This window comes from Schistocerca gregaria, chromosome 2, assembly GCF_023897955.1.
Source record: "Schistocerca gregaria isolate iqSchGreg1 chromosome 2, iqSchGreg1.2, whole genome shotgun sequence".
Classification (NCBI taxonomy): Eukaryota; Metazoa; Arthropoda; class Insecta; order Orthoptera; family Acrididae; genus Schistocerca; species Schistocerca gregaria.
Genome location: NC_064921.1, coordinates 376,431,160 through 376,454,172, shown reverse-complemented (window position 1 = coordinate 376,454,172; position 23,013 = coordinate 376,431,160). Strand labels below are relative to the sequence as shown.

The 23,013-nt window shown below is 37.3% G+C and overlaps 2 protein-coding genes across 30 annotated transcripts in view; one reads left to right on the top strand and one right to left on the bottom strand.

Annotated features, from left to right (window-relative positions):
* Positions 1 to 23,013, bottom strand: part of LOC126320215 (heterogeneous nuclear ribonucleoprotein R) — a 243,340-nt gene that overhangs the window by 50,856 nt on the left and 169,471 nt on the right. For 10 of the 29 annotated variants that reach the window (XM_049993776.1, XM_049993766.1, XM_049993901.1 and 7 more), the window contains exon 3: positions 15,164 to 15,313. In XM_049993776.1, the coding sequence (XP_049849733.1) occupies positions 15,164 to 15,311 (148 nt within the window). In that variant the 5' untranslated portion in view covers positions 15,312 to 15,313. Of the gene's footprint in view, positions 1 to 15,163; positions 15,314 to 19,850; positions 20,313 to 23,013 lie in introns of those variants that run through there. The other 19 variants (XM_049993843.1, XM_049993774.1, XM_049993850.1 and 16 more) reach the window with 12 other exon arrangements.
* Positions 21,755 to 23,013, top strand: part of LOC126320199 (uncharacterized) — a 57,597-nt gene continuing 56,338 nt past the window's right edge. The window contains exon 1 of the mRNA XM_049993761.1: positions 21,755 to 22,447. Within this exon, the coding sequence (XP_049849718.1) occupies positions 21,957 to 22,447 (491 nt within the window). The 5' untranslated portion in view covers positions 21,755 to 21,956. The remainder of the gene's footprint in view (positions 22,448 to 23,013) is intronic.

Genomic DNA, 23,013 nt, shown 5'->3' with positions numbered 1-23,013 from the left:
ATCATTCCATCTACAAGCTCTGAAAGGTCAGGATTCCACTGTAACTCTATTTGTGGCTGCAAATTACTGCTGTGGTAATCAGAAGGTACAAATTTTGATGACATCATTTGACTTGCTGAAAATTACTCTTCCATATACTTTCACATCTAGACAGTCATTTTATTTACTTCTTTCACTGCAAAATCTCTTATAACTGGTTCCACGACTTCATAACTGGAAAAAATTTCTTTTTGATGTGTTTATTATTTTAGTCTTAAATGTAATTGATTTACAGTCCTGCACTGAGCAAGGGAGGGCAGCGGTTAGCACAATGAACTCTCATTCGGGAGGGTGACGGTTGAAATCTGCGACTGGACAGCCAAATTTGAGTTTTCCGTTATTTCCCTAATTCACTCCAGGCAAATGCCTGGCTGATTTCCTTCCCCATCCTTGACACAATCTGAGCTCGTGCTCCCTTCTCAATGTCTACAGGATGTTAAACCCAATCTTCCTTCGTTCCTTCCTTCTTTTACAGTCCTGTTTTCAAACTAGTTATACTAATTTCTTCCACTTGTTGCTTAAATTAATCAAAGCTAGAGGCAAACATCACAAAGCTACATGTAAAATGTATGTTGTTCAGCCACAAAATGTACCTGGTACCAGTTTGGAAATTCCAAAATGTCCTTTAAGAGATGCTAAGATATTACCAGTGCAAACAAAATTGACACCCAGTGAACTGGCTGATGAAAGCGGCTGTATGGGAAATGACTTTGCAGTCGCTCGCATTAGCCACTGGGCCCAGTGTCAACTTCTGGTGATGGCACATCTCCCAATGTACTGACTGGGCTTGGTAATGAGTGTACCAAGTATCTTCTAAATTACAGTTACGAGACACCTAAGTCTTCCTGTCTCTTTCCTTCTTAGTATTGTACAATTGCAGCAGAGTCCCAGTTTTGGGGGATTGTCCTCCTTCCAGACATTTTGCAGCTCAGTTTAATGCTACATTTCCCCTAGTTTTAATTATTCATACTGAAATGCCATCAAATCCCGGTACATTCCTCTAGTTTCTTCAAATTACTTTATCACAATATCTAGCTTTATTACCAAACAATCATTGTTTACATTCTATCTACCAGCCTTTCCAGCTCATCTCTGGAACTACAGACACTTTAAGTGTCCCTGTATAGTCCTGTCTTTGTTATTAGTTACTGTACCTTGTGCAACTTTAAATGTTATATCTACCAAACATTCTCTTTTCATTATACATACTCTTTTTGGTTTTTTCCTTTGCAGTTTTTTCTTGAGGACATTTGTAAAGAGCTTTGATTCAGCATACACTATCAATTTCCTATCATCACATCTCTAAAAACTTTTATTTTTGCCTTGTTATAGTTTAGACTTTCTGCTGTTTAATTTAATACCACCTCCTGCAATATCTTTTCAAGTTTGTATAGAACCTTAGTTAGATAATCATAATTTTTCTCTTTGTCAATATATTTTTCATTTTCTAAGACGTCGAACTTCTCGCTTCAATTTAATTTGTTACATACCATAATTTTGAACTACATTCTCATATTCCTACATTTTTTATTTCCTTCCTGTTGAGTACTTTTTCTGACTGCTGTATTTTTAGGCTATATCCTACAAGCCTATGAAACACTCAAAATTGTGTAGTGGTTGTCACATTCTGCACATTTTCCTTATGACTTGTTAAAAATATAGTCTAACAAAAAACACCAGGTATCATTTCTGGTATTTTACCCATTTTCCCACTGAAGAACTGTTCTTTAACTTTTTGTCCTAGTTCACACTCAAATGCCCCACTACCATCTTGTGGGATTTGCTGTCTTTTATTAGTTTCTACAATTCTTGGTACAATTAGTTCACCTTATCATGAAAATGCAAGCTGCATCAAGAGTGTGTGTGGAATCAGTGACAAAGTGAAAATGGGTGCCACACTGGGACTCAAACCCAGATCTCTTGCTTACTAAGTTGTGTTAGCCACTATGCCACCAAGACACAGTGTTCATGGCAAATGTGTGTACTATCTCAGCACCTCCCTGAACCATTCACATAGCCATGTAGTGCCACCTATTCGCAAACCCCGCCCCTGTCCTCCATGCTTACCTAATTAGGCACAATTAAAAGACACATAAAACTTTTGGCCAAGAGAGGAACACATACCATTCATACGCACATACAAGCACACCCCATGCACACATGACCATCAACTACAGCATCTCGGGCCGGCATTCTGGCCAGAGATGCTGTAGCTGATGGTCATGTGTGCTTCTTGTGTGTAGAGAAGGAGTGTGTTTCTCTTTTGCTGGTGACTGCCGTGGCTGAAAACTTTATATAAGTTTCTTAATCGTGCTGTCTGTAACTTAATACATTAGTACTATGACATACTCAAAAGTTTACCAATGTAATGTACTCTGATAAAAAAAATTCAGCTGCCCCATCTAAACATTGGTGGCAAGCAACCACCATACCTATGAGTTTGGTTACAAACGAGAGAATTATGTTTTTGTTGTGTTGTTAAATTTTACCTGTCAAAACCCTTTTAGTGAGTTATGGCAGAAGATAGACAAATATATGTGTTTGCTCTTTGAAAACAATAGCAGATGACCTTTTACCATGTTCAGTGCTGGCACAAAAACTGAGTCCAATTGTGGACACTATGATAATTATCAGGAGAAACAAACCTGACGTTCTACAGTTCAGAACTGGAATGTCTGATCCCTTAATCGGGCAGGTAGGTTAGAAAATTTAAAAAGGGAAGTGGATAGGTTAAAGGCAGACATAGCGGGAATTAGTGAAGTTTGGTGGCAGGGGGAACAAGACTTCTCGTCAGGTGAATACAAGGTTACGTATACAAAATGAAATAGGGGCAATGCAGTAGTAGTTTTAATAATGAATAAAAAAATAAAAAATAAAAATAGGAGTTCGATTAAGCTATTACATACAGCATAGTGAACGCATTATTATTGCCAAGATAGCCACGAAGCCCACACCTACCACAGTAGTACAAGCTTCTATTCCAACTACCTCTGCAGATGAGGAAGACTTAGGAAATGTATGATGAGATAAAAGAAATTATTCAGATAGTGGAGGGAGACAAAAATTTAATAGCCATGGCTGACTGGAATTCAATAGCAGGAAAAGTGAGAGGAGGAAACATAGTAGGTGAATATGGAATGGGGATAAAGAATGAAAGAGGAAGCCCCCTGGCAGAATTTTGAACAGAGAATAACAAAATCATAGCTAACACTTGATTTAAGAATCATGAAAGGAGATTGTATACGTGGAAGAGGCCTGGAGAAACAGATGCTTTCAGATACATTATATCATGGTAAGACAGATTTAGGAACCAGATTTTAATTTTTAAGACAGTTCCAGGGGCACATGGGGACTCTGACGACTATTTATTGGTTAATACTGAAGAAACTGCAAAAAAGTGGGAATTTAAGGAGATGGGACCTGGATAGACTGAAAGAACAAGAGCTTGTAGAGTGTTTCAGAGAGAGCATTAGGGAACGACTGACAAGAAGGGGAAAAAGAAACACACAGTGGGTAGCCTTCAGAAATGAAATAGTGAAGCCAGCAGAAGATAAAGTAGGTAAGAAGACGAGAGCTATTAGAAATCCTTGGGTTAACAGAAGAGATAATGAATTGATGATAGGAGGAAAAAATTTTTTTTTAAAATTCAGCAAAGGAAGCAGGTGAAAAGGAATACAAATGTCTCAAATATGAGATCAACAGGAAGTGCAAAATGGCTAAGCAGGAATGACTAGTGAACAAATGTAAGGATGTAGAGGCATATAGCATTAGGGGGCAAGATAGATACTGCCTACAGGAAAATTAGACCTTTGGAGAGAAGAGAACCACCTCTATGAATATCAAGATCTCAGATGGAAAACCAGTTCTAAGCAAAGAAGGGAAAGCAGAAAGGTGGAAGGAGTATGTAGAGGGTCTATACAAGGGCGATGTACTTAAGGGAAATATATGGCAATGGTAGAGGACATAGATGAAGATGAAATGGGAGATACGAAGAATTTGACAGAGCACTGAAAGACCTAAGTCGAAACAATGCCCCTGGAGAACTACTGATAGCCTTGGAGAGCCAGCCCTGACAAAACTCTACCATTTGGCGAGCAAGATGTATGAGACAGGTGAAACACCCTTCAACTTCAAGAAGAATAAAATAATCCCAATCCCAACACGACATGTGTAAAAATTACCGAACTATGAGTTTAATAGGTCCCAGCTACAAGATACTAAGACTCATTATTTACATACAAATGGAAAAAACTGATAGAAGCCGACCTCAAGGAAGAGCTGACTGGATTCCGTAGAAATGCTGGAACACATGAGGTAATTCTGACCCTACAAATTATCTTAGAAGATAGGTTAAGGAAAGACAAACCTAGATTCTAGCATTTCTACACTTAGAGAAAGCTTTTGACAATATTGACTGGAATACTCTTTCAATTTCTGAAGGTGGCAGGGTGAAACACAGGGAGGGAAAGGCTATTTACAATTTGAACAGAAACCAGATTGCAGTTATAAGAGTTGAGGGACATGAAAAGGAAGCAATGGTTGGGAAGAGATTGAGACAGGGTTGTAGCCTATCCAAGATGTTATTCAATCTGTATATTTAGCAAGCACTAAGTGAAACAAAAGAAAAATTTGGAGTAGGAATTAAAATCCATGGAGAAGAAATAAAAACTTTGAGGTTCATCGATGACATTGTAATTCTGTCAGAGACAGCAAAGGACCTGGAAGAGCAGTTGAACAGAATGGACAGTGTCTTGACAGGAGGATATAAGATGAACATCAACAGAAGCAAAACGAGGATAATGGAATGTAGTCACATTAAATCAGGTGATGCTGAGGGAATTAGATTAGATTAGGAAATTAGATTTAAGTGACAGGAAGCTTTTTCTGGAAGTATTGGCATGGAGTGTAGCCATGTACGGAAGTAAAACATGGACGATAAATTGTTTAGACAAGAAAAGAATAGAAGCTTTCGAAATGTGGTGCTACAGAAGAATGCTGAAGATTAAATGGGTAGGTCATGTAACTAATGAGGAGGTACTGAACAGAACTGGTGAAAAGAGGAATTTGTGGCACAACTTGACTAGAAGAAGGGATCAGTTGGTAGGACATGTTCTGAGGCATCAAAGGATCACGAATTTAGTACTGGAGGGAAACGTGGAGGGTAGCAATCATAGAGGGAGACCAAGAGAGGAATGCACTCAGCAGATTAAGTAGGATGTAGGGTGCAGTAGTTACTTGGAGATTAAGAAGCTTACACAGGATAGAGTAGCATGGAGAGCTGCATCAAACAAGTCTCTGGACTGAAGACAACAACATGGTAAGTAATTTAAAGAGCACTTTCTTGAACACCGAGAACAGGAAACATTTGTATTAGCAGTTTCTGTTGGAAAAGAACAGATATGAAAGGTCTTCCTCTTTCACTTTTAAAATTCTGGAACTCATGGTTCCCCATAGCCACTTATGACACAGAATATTTTGAATAAAAGATTGAATTCTTCCACAATGATGGCATGTGGAAGTTGTCTAATGCAAGCGTTAGGTGTCAGTTAACTGTAAAGAGCGTGCCAGAGACTTAATGTGACTGTCTTCTTGGACGCATCTCACTTCACACGAATGACCTGGAATGACGTCTCTGTAGTGCTGACGCTCTGAAGCTGTGTAACAATCTTTAGAATATTTCTGCAAAGCTAATGTCCACACAATTGGAAAATGTTAACATAGTCAAATGTCTGCAACCAACAAGAGTTGATGATCAGTAGTTTGCAGCTGTGGTACTGAATGCTATTTGGATTCTGTGTTCCAACGTAGTCACAGTAAGAAGTTATTTTCCAACATTTTCTAACAACAATGAAGTTTTGGCAGGTGGCACAATCTCTCTGAAGGTAACCTAAAAATCATGACACTGCTGTCATAAAAAAAAACTTCTCTGTAGTGTGTCTGAAGCTTACCTGCCTTAAAGAGCTATAAAATAAATGTTTTTAATTTTTCTTTGCAAGTCAGTGCAACACAAATGTGATGTGCCTGATGTAGGGACCTGAAAATGTAGCAGCTATTTTTTGCAAAGTTTGATTTATTGGCATAAATGTTAGACATTTAAATTTCAAAGTTTGGCAAGCCACTTGCCTGAAGATGAAGTTTGTTGCTAAAGAAAGAAAAAAGAACAAAACAGATACAAAAACTACTACTACTACTACAATAATAATAATGATAACAATAATAATAATAATAAAAACATGAGATAATTAAGATACTAAGCAGTATTTATTCTCTTTACTAAAAAATTTTGAGCCGAATATTTGCTTCTGCAAAAATTTAAAGTTTTTTTTCCAAAACTGTCTTGGCTTGTTTTCTCCTCTTGGCTCTATTAAAACTTCCAACAAATAATTGTTTCTGTTCAGAAGGGCTCTCACTGGTGAACAGACTGTCTCTTATTTAAGGAGTTTTTCAATATTATCTCTTTTTCCATACGGTTTGATAACAAAAAAATCTTCTGCTTCTGCAGAATAATACTGCAGCAACAAAACATGACTGGGGAGGGGCTGTCTGCCAACATTAAATTGTGTCAAAGGCTTTAGGAAGACTATGCAGTGCTTCTTAACAGCAAACTGCCTCCAATGAGTGTGACGTGACAGCTGTTTATATTAGATTCGTTTTAATGCAAGATCTTTTAATGTTTTACACATACGAAAATACGGGCTTCCTGTGTCATCCTAGTTGAGCAAGCGCAGTGCATATGCTTAGAAAATACCCTGGTTTGTCTGAAGAAAAAAAAAGTATGATCCACTTAGATGGTGGCTAGAAGGGCATTGTATTTGAACCATGAGTTGATGGCTGTTACATATAACGACCAAAATGAGCTTCTTGTTTAACCACAAGTGGTGTCAGTTTGAATGTAACTGCGACTGCTAAGTTGGAGACAAGGTAGAAAGTATGCTAAAAAGTCACCGTGACATTGCACACTGAAGATACCTTGACCTCTGGAAACAAATTTGTTAGGCTACAAGTAATGTACACAAAGAAAATATATTAGAAAATCTTAATGACACCTTTGTACTCTAACTCTACAAATCATTCCAGCTCAAGCAGTTTTCATACCTCTTAAAGAGTTGACTTATTACTTGGGGGGGGGGGGGGGGGGGGGGGGGATCTGGAATCTGCTGCAGAGGCTGCAGCCAGCCTTCCATAGCATGTGTTGGTGTCAGTGTTTGTAATCCAATGACACTTTCATGTCCATGAACAGGTGGAAATTACTTTGACACAAGTCTAGGACATAAGATGGATGTTCAGAAATAACAAATTTGAAATGATACAATAATTCTTGTTTACCTGGCAGAGCATACTTGATACAAGACATGGCTTCACCTATGATAAATGGTCTGTGCCAATTTTCTTAAGTTCTCACAACAGTTTTAAGAATTGCAGCCACAGCCTTTCTGCCTGACAGATTTTGGTGTGCTTCTTTGCATTTCTTCCATAAGGCAATGAAAAATTCCCAGAATTCTAACAAATTCCCAGGTTTTTCCTGGATCTCCCAGGTAATATACACCCTGTTTACCAGCAATCCACTAACATCAATGTGATCTTGCGAGACTGCCATTCCATAAAAGACTGTTTGCAAGTACTGTGTAGAAAGAAATTTACACTTGAAACCACACAGATTCACAATGGCATATTATATGAGTGATAAAGTTGCTCATAGGGAATACTGTGTGGAAATGTTGTCCTGGATAGAGGGCAACGAGATATTCATGAACACAATAATCTTCAGTGATAAGCCAACATTTCATGTAGGATACAAGGTGAATACCAACAACTGCAGAATATGAGGCAGTAAAAATCCGCATGCAACCATGGAACACATTCATGAGACGCCCAAAGTTAATTTGCATTGTGCCCTTAGCAAACAAAGTGTCTGGCCCTTTCTTCTTCATGGAGAAAACTGCCACTGGTACAGCGTAACTGGACACGCTGAAAACTTTTTCAATTATCAAATCATTGAACATAACAGCGACGGGACAGCTTACTACAAGCAAGATGGTGCACCACCTCTTTTCACACATAGTTCAAGGTTTCCTCGATAATCGCTTCCCAGCCATGAAAGGCCAATTGCATGGTCACCCCATTCCCCAGACTAGACAACAATGCATTTCTTTCTCTGGAGTATCATTAAAGGCCATGTCTACGTTCCTCACCTACCATACAATTTCGCTGATCTGAAAAATCTAATCTATGCTGCCATTGGGCAAGTTATGCCCGATTTGCTACAATGAGTGTGGGAACAAACTGATTATCTGTGGGATGTTTGCCACATCACAAATGGTAGTCACATCGAACCAAAATGACACATCTACAGATTCTATAAGTTATCTCAATAAATTTCTGCATCATACCACTGTTGTAAAATCCTTTTTGACTCACCCTGTATCAGCATTTATATAAGGTTAATTCTCTTTGTAAGCTAAAGTTTGAGAGGTCACACAGTCAGATAGACATTCAGGATTTTAATCATGTTACTCATGTTCAAATCACATCATTAGTTCAGAATTCTGAGTTAATGTGCCTTTATTGTAACATTTTCTATCACAAGAGTGGATCTCCCAAAGACTTAGAGGTTGGATTTCTAAATTTCCTTGAACCAATTTATATAGTACATGAGCGAGTTTACTTATTTATGTAGTACATGAGCGAATTTACTTACAAGTTTTTAAGGCCAAAAATGGATTTTTTTTACTGTAACCTCAGTTAACGGCAATTATTACACAAGTTTTGCTATGATTTGCAGTATTTTAAACAATTCCTATGTTACTGTTGCCCATCACCATCCTGTGTCACAGTGCAACGACCTTAAATAAATGACAACTTCACAGGAACACACTTTTGTCACTGGAATGTAATATCAGTAGCAACACCTCTAGTTTCAAACTGCCTGCTCTTCACATTAGGGGTCATTGTTACTTGAAGTATGACAATACGAAAAAGCTAGGAAGGTACAACCTTGTAATGAAATTGCTAAAGGAACTGAAGCCAGAATATTCAATGGTGATCTACAAATCATGTTCAAAACATGGAACTATATATTTTCTTACAATATTATGAAACCCAACTTTACATTTATGCTTAAGACGAACCAACAGCCACATGAAGAATTCAAATGTACACAATACACTCCATAGCAGTTGCAATTGTGCAATGGGAAGTGGACCTGGAGTCCAAGAACCCATAGACAATAAAAAAAACTCCGAGGTCCTCAAGTGCGCAGGATGAAGCCACAATCAAGCAATGAACATTAAAACAATTCAATGCGCTTCATCATCATTCATTATGTGACCTCACAATTTATTGTTTCTGAAGCACACACTCTAGAGCCAATGACAGTACAGTCCTTCCATCAACAAACATTTCAACTCCCCTCACAATCTTCTTTCAAAATCCCCTTCCAGAGTTCCTCAGAAACTCCACGTCCTCTCCCACACACCACCTGAATATTGCAGATGGCACCCCACCCCACTAAGTATTTCAGAATTACCCATTGAGAGTCTCTTAATTCCCTCAAACTCTTGCTCCCATCTTTTGTAGTTCCATCCTCATTCCCCACAACCTAAAAGTTTTTCAGAATCCCCCCCCCTCCCCCTAACCTCTCAGGATTATTACCTAACATTTGATTTTTCCAGGTTCCTCACTCCAATCACTGCCCTCATCAAATACTGTGAAACTATCACGTAACTATTTTAACGGTGCATTCAATATACAATATTATATAGTGTTGTTCATTAAGGAACTTTTTGATATTCCCTAAAGAAAAAATCTAAGCACAAATTCCAGTCATACCTGTCTAAATAGACTCTGAATGCTTTTAAGAAGATTTAGTTTTATTAATTTACAGTTCCACCAAGAATATTTTTAAATAATGATCTCATCTGCACACAATGTGCAAAGCCACTACCCTCCTCCTTAAGACTACTTAACTATAAAAAAATTAAGGATTGTGCTAGTTAAATTACTCTCTAATGAGCATCTCAATAAGATAAAATGAAAATGTCATGGCAACATCTACTACGCAAAGTCAAAGATTTTATAAAGTTTTAAGAAAGTGCACTTTAACCTCAACTACAAAGTGTAGCAATACAACTCAGCGTAAGCCAAATCATTAAAGTGAACTGTTAGCAATGTGTATAAAAACATGAGTGAAAAACAAAAAACCTCAATTATTTCACATTGAATGATACAAGCAAACATTCCAATAAATGCAATTATGTAGATTTAACACAACCATTGAGAGAGAGAGAGAGAGAGAGAGAGAGAGAGAAAGAGAGAGAGAGAGAGTTTTATTTAGACACGCAGATCAAGTATCATAACTTAATCTGTTACCAGGTTTGTTATACTTCCCAGTGATCTGCTTTACAGTCAAAATTAGTTCTTTTGTTGAGAATTTTTTTTTATAAATTTTACGTGACAACAATTCTTGAAATATATTTACAAAACATATACAAATATGTATCTGCTGATGCAAAGAATATATTCTCTAATGACATGCTGGCTGCGCATTCTAATGACGTATATCTTATATACTAAAAGCTTCACCTTCTTTCACTCTTATGAACCTGTATTTCCATAGTTTGAACACTTAAAAGTATGAAAACTGGACACACATAATTCAAAAAAGTAAAGAAATAAAAGTTGTGGCTTCCAGCCTGATCAGGGGGTATACATAGATAAGGAAAAAAATCCTGGATTTCCCAGTTAAAAAATACACTTTTTCTGTGTTAGAGGCTGTATACTTTCCCTTGGAATTATAAATTGTATCAATTGTTTGAATGGTTAAAGTTTTGTACACAGTCATAGAATTTCCCGGCATTTTAGAAAACGAAACTCAAGAGAGAAAAATAAAGGTTTTGGATAGATGAATGTCAAATATTTTCATATTACAATATGCTGCATAATTTCATATTCCAAAAGTATAATTTTGAATTCCACCAAACACAGCACATTAGTTTCCAAAGCATTAAAGTCAAAATTGCGACGCCTTTTGTATACCAATCACAGCTCATGTCACGTGACCTCGCCAGCCGATGACAGCAGATATTCAGAGCTTAGGACACGTTATGTAGTCAGGCTTTCCTGTACAACATTGGTCCCTCAAGATTAATGAGCCACAAGAGAAGCTAAGTTTTTACACATAATACTGTATAAGTTTTAAATGAGAGTCAAATGTTCTGTGATTCAAGGAATTAATCACACATTCTGACATGTAACATAATTCATCTTGCGTGACAGGACATTTACTTTGAAAGTAACGCTTTTCAAACCATCATTCACAATATTTTCCTGAGACCTGTTACAAATAGGTCCGTTTCAGCAGTTGCCAGAGAGCACCAGAAAACAACCGTTACTGCGCAAGTGCAGCTATGATGATAAAGCAGGCTCGTTTGTTCATACGTATAAAGCATTAAAAGATCTTACATATCATATAAAAACATGACATCACAGGATATTCCAAAAGCATCAGAATTTAATACACCATACTAAAATGATTAATTCGGGTTGAAATGCACATTCGGGTATGTCCAGATTTACAATGAAGTACACCCCAACCTGATTTTAAGCTTTTCAGTGAGGTTTTCAGGATGTAAATTCTCTCTGAGTACCAATACTGTACTAGCTCATGTTTGGATCTTTATTGAGGCATAATGCCATACATACCACTAGATGAAAACATTTACTTCAAATTCAGCAAACAGTTTGAACTAGCCAGTACTTTGGAAAGCAACACTTCATTTCAAATAAATTGACAGCCTCAGCAGAAAAGATTAATAAAAGCCAAATTTCTGTAGCAAACAGTACAAAATAACTTCACTGGTCTGCAACACAATGCCACTGCCAAAAACGTGGAAACAAAGTAAATCTGGCAACTTGGACACACCAGATAATTTTTTCCGGTTAGCATCTGGCTGCATGCTGGTACACCTAACAGCTAGTAACCAGAAGCAGTTGCAGGTACTGCTCATACGCTACTCAACTGTGCAAGTGCATATGCCCTCTGGCAATTGCTAAAACGAACCTAATGTAAACAGTTGTGATGTCACGCTCATTGGTAGCAGTTTGTTGTTACGAAGTACTGCGTAGTCTTAGTCCTGAAGCCTTTGAAATGTTTTCCTGTTGGCAGACGCTTGTGTGCACAATGTTTTGTTGTTGCATTTCCTTTGCAACTTAAGTTTATTTTTGTTTTCTCTCTTGGTTATGTTTCATTGCTGCAATATTATTCTGCAGTGGCACAATACACCAATATTCTTTGTTAGAGTATCAGTTCTTGCGAATCAAAACTATACAAATTAAACTGAAAACTAAAACAACGAAAATTTCCTGGAATTCCAAAAAATTTCCAGCTGTTTCCCCGTTTTCTCCTGGATGAAAAAATTCCCATGTTTTCCCCGGTTGTTCCGACGCATATACATACTGCTGGTGCAAGTTTTCAGATCTGATAGCACTTCGGTGGCGAGTGCACCTTTGGTTTCAGTTCAATCCTTACTACAGTTCTGTACCCAATTTTCTTATCACACACTTAACAGTTTTATGAAACCGAATCAAGAATACAATGGCCTGACTGGATAACTTCATTGCCAGTTAACTTGGAAATGGAGCAGAGTATCAAGAATTTTCGTAACAATTATTTCTCAGCACAATCTACCCTGCAACACTCTTACAAGCTTTTCAGACTGTTTCTGACCACCATGTGTATGTTCACAACTTTGTGTAATTTCTTCACAATTCTCCATGAAATTATTCGAGTTTTAAGAATTTTTTGGGTGTAAAAACATTCACAATACACACAACTTATTGAACAGTATATATTTGTGCTGCAAATTATTCTAAACACAAACTTATATTAAGATATATCAAAATCAATCTTTTCTTTAACACCTGTTCATTAATTAATCAATACAGTACAATACAATGGCTTCAATAAAAAACTGATCATCACATATTGGCATTAAAATTGCACACACACACACACACACACACACACACACACACACACACACACACACACACAGTACTAAACAACAATGCTCACAAATGTGTATCATCCAGCTTGTTAATAAAATAAGATTAAAATGTGGAAGACACTGATATGTTTAAAATAATAATAATAATTAATTGCTTGTTTTAAAACTAAGAAACCTCATGTAAATTCCCACTCAACCCTAAGTCCTTTTAATCCCTTTATATACATCCCCCCCTCCCCCCCCCCCCACACACACACATTCTGAATCTTTTTCCCCTTCCTTTTTTTAATGTAACAACAACAAAAATTCTTTGTTAAGTCCCAAATTTGCCTCTAAATCATTTCAGGCACTTTGTATGCCCATCTCAACTATTTTTGTTAACTAACCAGTACCCATCATTTTCAGGCTACTCAATTTTTCTACATTTCCTATCGCCATATTTCTTACTACTGATTCACCATTCTGTAAGGGTAAAAAATTTATTGTATGTCTCCTCGCTTATTCCATCAAATGACAATTTTACACTATTTTAAACAGATTTTTGTTGGTTCTTACAAAGCGCACGCTACTGCAATTCACTTTTCAACAGGAACTCTTTTTCTTCTCACTTTAATTTCCTCCTACACCAACTAAAGCATCCCTTTTTTTCCCCCAAGCACTTTTAGCTTCCGTGTATCTTGCCTTATTACCCTGTTAGCCACATAGCATCATTCTCAAATATGGAATTGGGTGCCAATTCTTAAAGCCCAAAACTCTGCAACCATTAACGAAACCACTACACAAGAAAATGAAGACAAATACAACAATATAACTAATGCATTAAATCATAAACAACATCATCAGTGATAACTCCAGTAACTGAATCAAACACACAAAAATCGTATCACAAACAAATAAAAGACACTGGAATTATATCCAACAGGAAGACTTGTAATAAACAATGAACAAACATTATCCTTCTCATTTGTAAACTACAGCACTACATCATATTCACTATTTTTTATGCACTGAGAAAAGTCTTCCACATACTGCTACAACAAAAAAGAAATATTTACTGTTTACCACCACCAAGAAAACTGTAAGGCACATTTCAGAGTAAGAGTCAACTGGTTATAAAAGTGATGATCATCAATCTTTCAAATCAAATTTGAACAAATGTTACACTGTCAAGTTCACTATCTGGTTTGAATACAAAAAAATAGATTTTGAGGCAAATACTGTGTAATCATGCTATCATTATGCAACTGTTATCCATTGGCAAATCTAAGGCGTGATGTGAGAAAGGACAAACCATTGTTGAATTGTAAATGGTGGAATATAAATTGAATGAATATTACACAACTGCACACAAAATTTTTTGCTTTCAGTTACAGGAAATAACTGCTTCAAATTAGTGACTGGGACTACAGCAACTAAATATGAGATGTGATGCAGAAAAAGAAACTGAGAAGCTACAGTGGGTGCATTTCCACATAAAAGTCATAAATAAATGTGTATCTCAGTATTTGGTGACTTGCTTCCAAGTTCAAATCAATATGAAACTCAAGGCATACATTTCAGCACTAACTTCAGGCAAACACAATATGCCTTACAGGGCTCTTTTCAACCACTGAGAGAAAATTCTCATTAACAAGGCTATATAAAAGTGTGAAATGTTATTTACAATTCATGCTACAAAAAATGAAAATGATATTATTCAAAGAATCACACATGAGAAAATTTAACAGAACAGCTACAACTGAGTGTTCAACTTGTTAACGAGACATGACAGAAGGAAATACTTGCAGTGGATTTTGAGGAAGTTCTGAACGTTTCACAAGGCAGGTTGTACAAGGAACATTCGAAAGTGCCACAAGCAAAAGCAAGGTGGAGGACCTGTGGGGGTGGAAACAACAGTGTTAGATTAACTTCGCTAATGAAATTTCATATGCAGATTAAGAAATACTAGTTTCATATTGATGCTGGAACCATGGGAAAACATTGTTGTCACAGTGATAAAATGTGTGTGGCACATGCATGAGTATATCCTTTGGAAACATTTTGCTGTGTTATAAACAGTGTGTCTTACTTCTGAAAAGCACCCTATATCAAACGAACCATCACTGACACCCAAGACACACCTGTTTTGTATATTTCATCCAGCTTTGCTGCAACCTTTTCATCAAGACCATAAGCAACAAGTTTTTGATAGTCTTCAGTCACTTCAGTTTTTACTTCTTCTTTGACAGACTTTTCTTCCATTGTCACTTCGCCGTTCCCCTCCGCCATAACTAAAAGAAAATAATTACATATTAAATATGTGACAACATTAACTGAAATTTTCACATCGCCAATTTACTGAACTACATAACTATGAAGTACTCAAACATATCAAACAACACTAACAAAACTACGACCATATGCGGTAAGAAACTAAATTTGTGAATGGATTGAGGACTTTTTGGTAGTTGAGATATTGCCTTGGATGGAGAGCCTCGGCGCGTAGTCTAAAGAAGTGTGTTGAAGCCCGAACTGTTGATCTGTATTAATAACCGGGCAGAAAATATTAATAGTATCCGTTTTAGCCTATAGTCACTCTTTTTCTTATTTTGCTTGTTGGCTACCAACTTCAGTATGCAGTACAATCCTCAGGCCATCTTACAATCAAAAATCTCATAGTACATAGTTGAAATAATAACATATACTACAGTTCTCACATTACTATTTTAAATGCATACTGCAATTTTTTGATCATAGGATGGCCTGAAGAGGCTCCTGAGCACTGAAAGGGGTAGCCAACAGGCAAAATATAGAACAAAATGCGACTATAGACTAAAACAGAATTTCATTGGTTGCTGTTCCAACCGGCAGTTTGTCGGGAATATGTAATATGAACACTAATCTCAGACATTCTGTGGATGAATCTTGTTATATATAATTAAGTGATGTCTGAAAAATGCTGCAAAAATACTCAAGTCAGATCTTGACAAGATTTCAAAGTGGCACAAAGAGTGGCTACGTGCTTTAAATATTCAGAAATTTTAAATTCTGCACCTCTTAAACATGAATTCTCAGTGCCCTATGCCTGAAATTTCAGTATGTCACAACTGGAAACAGTCAATTCCTATGAACATCTGGTGTAACAATTTTTAGGGATATGAAATAGCAGGATCACATGCAGTTTACAAATGATACTGTGTACAAGCCACAGGTGACCATTTGAGAACACTGGTCAAGTCTGAACAACCATACCAAGTAAGACTAACATGGGATAGTAATGTTTAAAAAACAGGGGCAACAGGTATTGTCACAGCATGTTCACCCGATCATGACAGTAACACTAAGGTGCTGAAAAACCTGATCTGCTTGAACCACAATGTCAACTACCCTTCAGAAAAGGGCTTTCGAGTTTTAAGAAACCTGTTAAATGAAGGCTCTAGAAATATGCTTAGCCCCCTCCCCAAATGGACCGCTCTCATAGGGACTGTGATGACAATTAGGATATTCCCTTTCCCACACACTTCACTATGGTTTTCAGAGTATAGATACAAAATATTTTTGGTATAGCAAAATTCATAAAATTAAAGCTCTGCGCAGGCCAGTGACGTCATCAGCACTAATTTCCTTTTTAATTAATGGGAGGCAACAGATTAACCACAACTGTAGACATAAGTCCATACGTGGAGCAGAATACAGTGAATCACATGGCTCTGAGCTCTAACATCTGAGGCCATGAGTCCCCTAGAACTTAGAACTACTTAAACCTAACTAACCTAAGGACAACACACACCTCCATGCCCGAGGCAGGATTCGAACCCGCGACCGTAGCGGTTCCAGACTAAAGCGCCTAGAACCGCTCGGCCACACCGACCGGCACAGTGAATCACAGGTGCATATTTAAAGGACAGCTACCACACCTAATCACAGAAGGATATTATCAAACAAAACTTTAGGCCAATAATGTAACAGCGCAAGTCAATTTTGTGTTTCTCCAAGAGGTGTGTATTTCACGTGAAAGAATGTGAAATTACATGCAAGAGTGTGCAGAAAATTGATAAGGCAGTTATCGTACCGCTAAGCAAACCCAATATGGCTAGCTGATGGGGAGTGTCCACGAATTGCCATGGTAGACTGTCAATCACTTTGTTATTTTGATGAAGGGGTAGCCATGTTGGAAATCACGTTTCAATTGTGAATAGGCAAAACAATTGCCATGTCCCTGTCAATATATCTTTCGCTTTTTGGGCATTTTGTAGTTAATACTTATGTCTCCACTGAGAACCTAAACTTTCCCAAATGTTTCTGATATTTGAAAGTTGTTGACAACATGAACATCTACAGCTGAAACGGCCTTAACCTTATATTGGGGGCCAATACTGCACTAGTTAAAATATGTGAATACAAAATGTCATGTTGTCAAACTTGTCCCAAGTACTGACTAATAGTTGCTTGTTGATAGCATCAGTGGTCAAAGCTGATAATGTACCAAAATCTCTTCTCTTTCTAATATTTAAATCCACAGTAACTCTTTCAACATGATCAACTTATCATTAAGAAATGTGGCACAGCTACCAAGTTGAAGAGCATCAAGTAACTCAACACTTTTTTTAAAAGTACAATGAAAGTTCAGAGCTAGATCTAAAGTGTATAAGCTACTCTGCCAAAGTGTAAAAACATATCATTGCTTTAAAAAAAAAAAAAAAAAAAAGGGGGGGGGGCTGTAATTCTCAAACAATCATCACTTGGAAAGGCAAAACACAGTTTGCTATCATCAGGAAGACGGTCATTGGCATGTAACAAACCTTTAAATACTAGTTCTAGAAACAAAAACTAGTCCACATTCTAGGACAGTTCTACAAAACTACCAGAAAGTCTAAGCACACTCCTGAGAAAAATGTTTGTGGGACATCTAGATACAGTGGGGACAATGTCACCTATCTACAACCAATTCCTTTTCGCTATGCAGCACTGACTGGAAAGCATAACAGTGGGGACTAACACCGAACTTCAAGTGGAAGAGTGAAACAAATGACCATGATTTTTCCATATGAAGTGAGTCAGAAATCGTTTTAAATGAGCTGGGTAAGCCACCAACAACCTAACACTAAAACTGGATGAACACAAATTTCACTCAAAAATGATTTCTGCTTCTCTGTAGCAATGTTCCACCTGGTTCTTAGTATTTCTACTTGCTTCACATATAGTACACACAGATTATTTTCCTAACGGCAGCATAATATTACCAGAATGTGGCTTATTTAAAAACGAATTTTCATTCTAATCCAAGATTATCATTTCTTCTCAATTTAGATAGTGTATGGCCTACTATATCATGTTCTCTATGCCCTACTATATTATGTTCTCTAACAGCTAATTCCTTACCAAAAATATGAGAAAATCTTAAACTTACTTAAAAAGAACAATTATTTGCTATCAAAATAAGGACGGGGAGGATAAAGAATCACTGCACTTCATATATCCATGCACTATGATTTGTTGTAAAACAAAAAGAGTTGTCAGTACAAAAGAGTTAACATTTCATTGTAACTAACAACCTATACTATATGTCCTACACAAGACAGAAAAGAAGTTTTATATCAAAGTGTAACTGGTAATTCAACCTAGTTTAAGTAAATACCAGCATAGCATTAACCATACAGTATAAAAATATACTGTAATAAATAATTTGCACTTCTAAGCAAACTGTAAATGTCATTACTCCTTTACCATTAAATACTACAAACAGAACAAACAAGATATTATGCACACATTTTCCACCTGAGCTGTTCGGCACGGTGAACTAACATAAATCATTCGAATCAAAATTTATGGATAGGTAATTTACTAAATGGTTTGCTATTATCTCATTACGAAACTCTATGCACTATTAACCAGAATAACTTCAGGCATATCAGATTGAATTGCAAGACATACTGTCATGTACTTTCAGGAAGTGTGGATGTAACTGGAAAGGAATGATATCACGAATACTAAATACGCAAACAAAACTTGTGATGTTGATCACAGTGGCGATTCTGTGGATTTCATATTAACATATAGTACTCATCCCAACCTACATTCTGAACTCATGTTTTACACGACAGCTAAAAAAGTGATTGCTTGCATAAATAAATCTAAATTCCCTCTTGGCTAATGCGTCCCCTTCACTCTCCACAAACACTGATGCAACTCCATGTTCTCAGCTTTCTTTTGTGAAAGGGAGCACTTAACCAAATACAGGTGCTTAATTGACTATTTTAGTAACTTCAAAATATCTCAACACTCCCTCTGTTTTCAGTTTAGATGGTTTATTTCCTCATTCTGATAAACAGAGGCAGATGTACAAGACACTGCAGCACACGGAAGGCCTACTTCCAAGTAAACCATTTTCTCCAGTATACGCGCACCCACATGTTGATATCACCACAGTAAACACAATTTCATCATTTCATCTTTACTATTAATTGGCGGAGCCACTAAAATCATTGTATAAAAATGCACTCCCAAAATGTGCTTTTTGTTTTGTTTCAGTTATTCACGTGCTACACAACTGGCCATGTGTTTTTAGAACGTGTTGTCTTTTTGTCTTTACCATCAAACACACTTAACAATTTTGACTAATTTAAACGATTAACAACACGCTCGGCATGTTTCCAATTCTTAGGCACATTAGGTAAACAAATAGTTCAACGCGCCAAGGCCTCACCACCATTTGTTTTGAAGACCTACAAAACAAAGTTTTTCAGATATCGCAATGCCCTACATAATATCACAACACACAATAATTTAAATATCTATTACGTCACGCTTACTAAAAATATTTATTACTTGCGCTTCATGACTGCCGCATCTCACGAACGTTTTGAAACACTCGTTCACTTCATACCGGCCGGCTATACGGTGCTATGGTTCTGTGTAACCGTTTACAAAAATATCCAGCGTTGTTTGCAGTTTAGAAGTATGACGCCATAAAGTAAACACGACTACATTTCACTAAAATTGCGAATTTTATATACTGATTCCTGTTACGTACAACGTTCGTCTCAAACAAAACCTGCACTGCATTACCTCCAAAATACAGTAAACGAATTCCTCCGAGAGGGAAATGGCGGCAGACAACGTCAACGTGATCGCGTACAAACGGGGTCTACACGACGACGCGCAAGGATAATCTCAAACCCAGCGCCATTCTCACAGGGCTTGCCTTCAAATCATTGTACTGCTTTTCTCATTGGTCGAAGAAAATAGTGGCGGTAATAAGAAACACCAACATGCTAAACGTTAGCGGTCAGTCAAGACAAAAACGGATGCATTTTATTTGCGCCTCTTTAGGACGTCCTTAGTCGATGCAATGTAAAAATGTCTATAATCTGAATAAATTGCGTTAAATATGGTACAAATGTTTTACGTAACAGACTGTTTACACAAGTGCCTCCCTAATATGTGCGGTTCAGCGTTCCTCGGGACTTGGAAATATTTTACGGAGAGCTGAACTTGTAGAGCGTAATGATGAAAACTGCGTTTTCAAAGAGGTGTACGGCTCACAAACATCATAATGGTTTACGTTGGTGCATATAATGTAGCTTCTTATGCTACAGCGCCAGTGGTGGTTATTTTATTGTTGTCAGACACTCCAAACTGAAGAATGTCGTAGAATGAGCACTGAAACGCTTCTTGACACTGCACTCTTTGTACGTTGCTCCTACTGTCTCTCACCAATATTGCAATACTAATCCAACAACTGTTAAAAATCTGTTTATTGACAGTTATTTCAAATCTGCGTTTTGCTCTCAGAAACTGATAGCAGTATCGTCTATCTCACCTGAATATGCATTCCGGTACCGTGACGCCCATACTGGAGGGATGGGGGGGGGGGGGGGGGAGTGGGAGGAGGAGATGTCACTCCCCCCGCCCCAACGGCTCTCAAGGAAAGGAAAAGCGTGTTATTCGGTGTTCTTCTTTAAAAGTAATTATTTAGAAGTCAGTATTACGCACATTTTTAACAGAGTCGGAACTTTTTATTCAAGTCGACATTCATTTACCAAACTATTAAAAGTACTCCATACCTCAGTCTACCCCCCCCCCCGCCCCCCCAATACAATCTAATGTATATGCGATCTTGTACAGGTAAAATTTTGGCCTCAAGGAAAGCGACTGAACTTTACACAACGTAGTAAACGTAGGTTAACAAAAACATAGTTGCAGTAGTGATAAATAAAAGTACAGTAAATCACAATTACGTGTTATACGTAAAGTAACTTTAAACGTTTTTCATTTGAAATTTAAAGTTTCGTTTTCCTTCATCAGCTATCAATCTGTTTAAATAAAATGTACGGATGGTCCCTGCATACTTGTAATAGCAAGTTGCATTTTTATGTGTCTGATTCTGAGTGAGATCACTAACTGCAATAATCAAAATCTAGCAACTGCCTATATAATCGTTTTGCGTGTATGCCTTGCTGTACTCTAAACAGTTTGTACCGTCAACGTGCTGAGAAAAACTGACTAGAAAGCTGCACAGCAAAACACTTGCGCTCCTGAAGACAATGCTATCCCGAAACGCTTCAATATAACTCCGTACATGGTTTCTCCACATATTAATCTAACTTACATCATTTATGTAGTGACTCGAAGTCTACGGCAGACTTCGGTTGAACAAGTATTGAAATCAGCCTTTGTAATAAATGGGCAAGACCATCATGTGACAAAGGTGTGTCGACTCCAGTGAGCTCAATGGTCGACTCCCGATCGTCGTGTAGTCGTAGAGCATATCTCTGAATGTAATGGAGGAGTGAGTCTGTTGTTGTGTATGCAGGGGAGGACAGCAAATGTTACGAAACACTAGTGATGAGTTTGATTTATGATATACCTTGACAAATTTAACACTATCAAACGGTCTTCAAAGTAGCGAAATTGTTTTATTGGACGGTGAAAATGCATACATTCCTTGTACTTTGGCTTCTCACTGTTTTGGGCGTGAACGGGCAGTATGAATGGCAAACGCGCGATGCTTTCGACGAGATACGTCAAAAAATGGACAAAGTTACGTCTGATAATTGCCCAATCCAGCGTGTGGAGGACTTACGACTACCAGAAGATTCAGTGTCACATATTCCAGACATAAAGGACATAAATATTAATCCAGTGTTCCCCAACAGAACTGCGTTGTTGCATCTTCATAATATGGCAATGAGCAGGTCTTTCTTTTGGAGTTACATATTGCAGTCACGTTTCATTAGACCAGCAATAAATGATACATACGATCCTGGAATGATGTATTATTTCCTTTCAACGGTCGCAGATGTCTCGGCAAACCGATACATCAACGCTAGTGCCATATATTTTGCTCCGAATTCTTCATACACTCCGTCGTATAGAGGATTCTTCAACAAGACCATGCCACTTTTTGCACCCAGAACTTTCAGGTAGGTAATGCGTACACAAGTGTTGATAAGTCAGACTAGTCACAAAACAATGAAATACAGAGTGCTGCTTTACGCTTCAAACGAAATTGTGGTTCAAGTGACCCACAATTCCTTGACAGTTCGATCAAAACTGCCTTAGTTTGAATAGACTCAACACTATAAGGTTAAAACCTGGTAAAAAAATAAATAAAAAGGAGTTAGTACTATATCATCTGTGCACATTGATAAACTTGATCTTAGTGGTCATTTTCCAGAGTGCCTAAAAAGAAATGGTTTTCCCTTCAAACAAAAAGTGACAAGTCCTCTACTAATAGTTGTTACTTTCCTCTGGTTCATAAACGTTTCAAAATAATGTATTGTTGCAAACAACAGCAAAAATGTTTGCATTGGCCAAATATTAATATCTTGACAGTATCAGTATGGTTTCCTGTCCAAATTCAGTCAAAACTGTTCAAATCGGTACTTCTTTTGTGCAAGCTTGTTTCAGATCAAAACACTGTGCTGAAGCTACACTAATTGATTTTCCTGTAGTCTTAAAGCAATTAATGAAGAAACTACAGTATTAT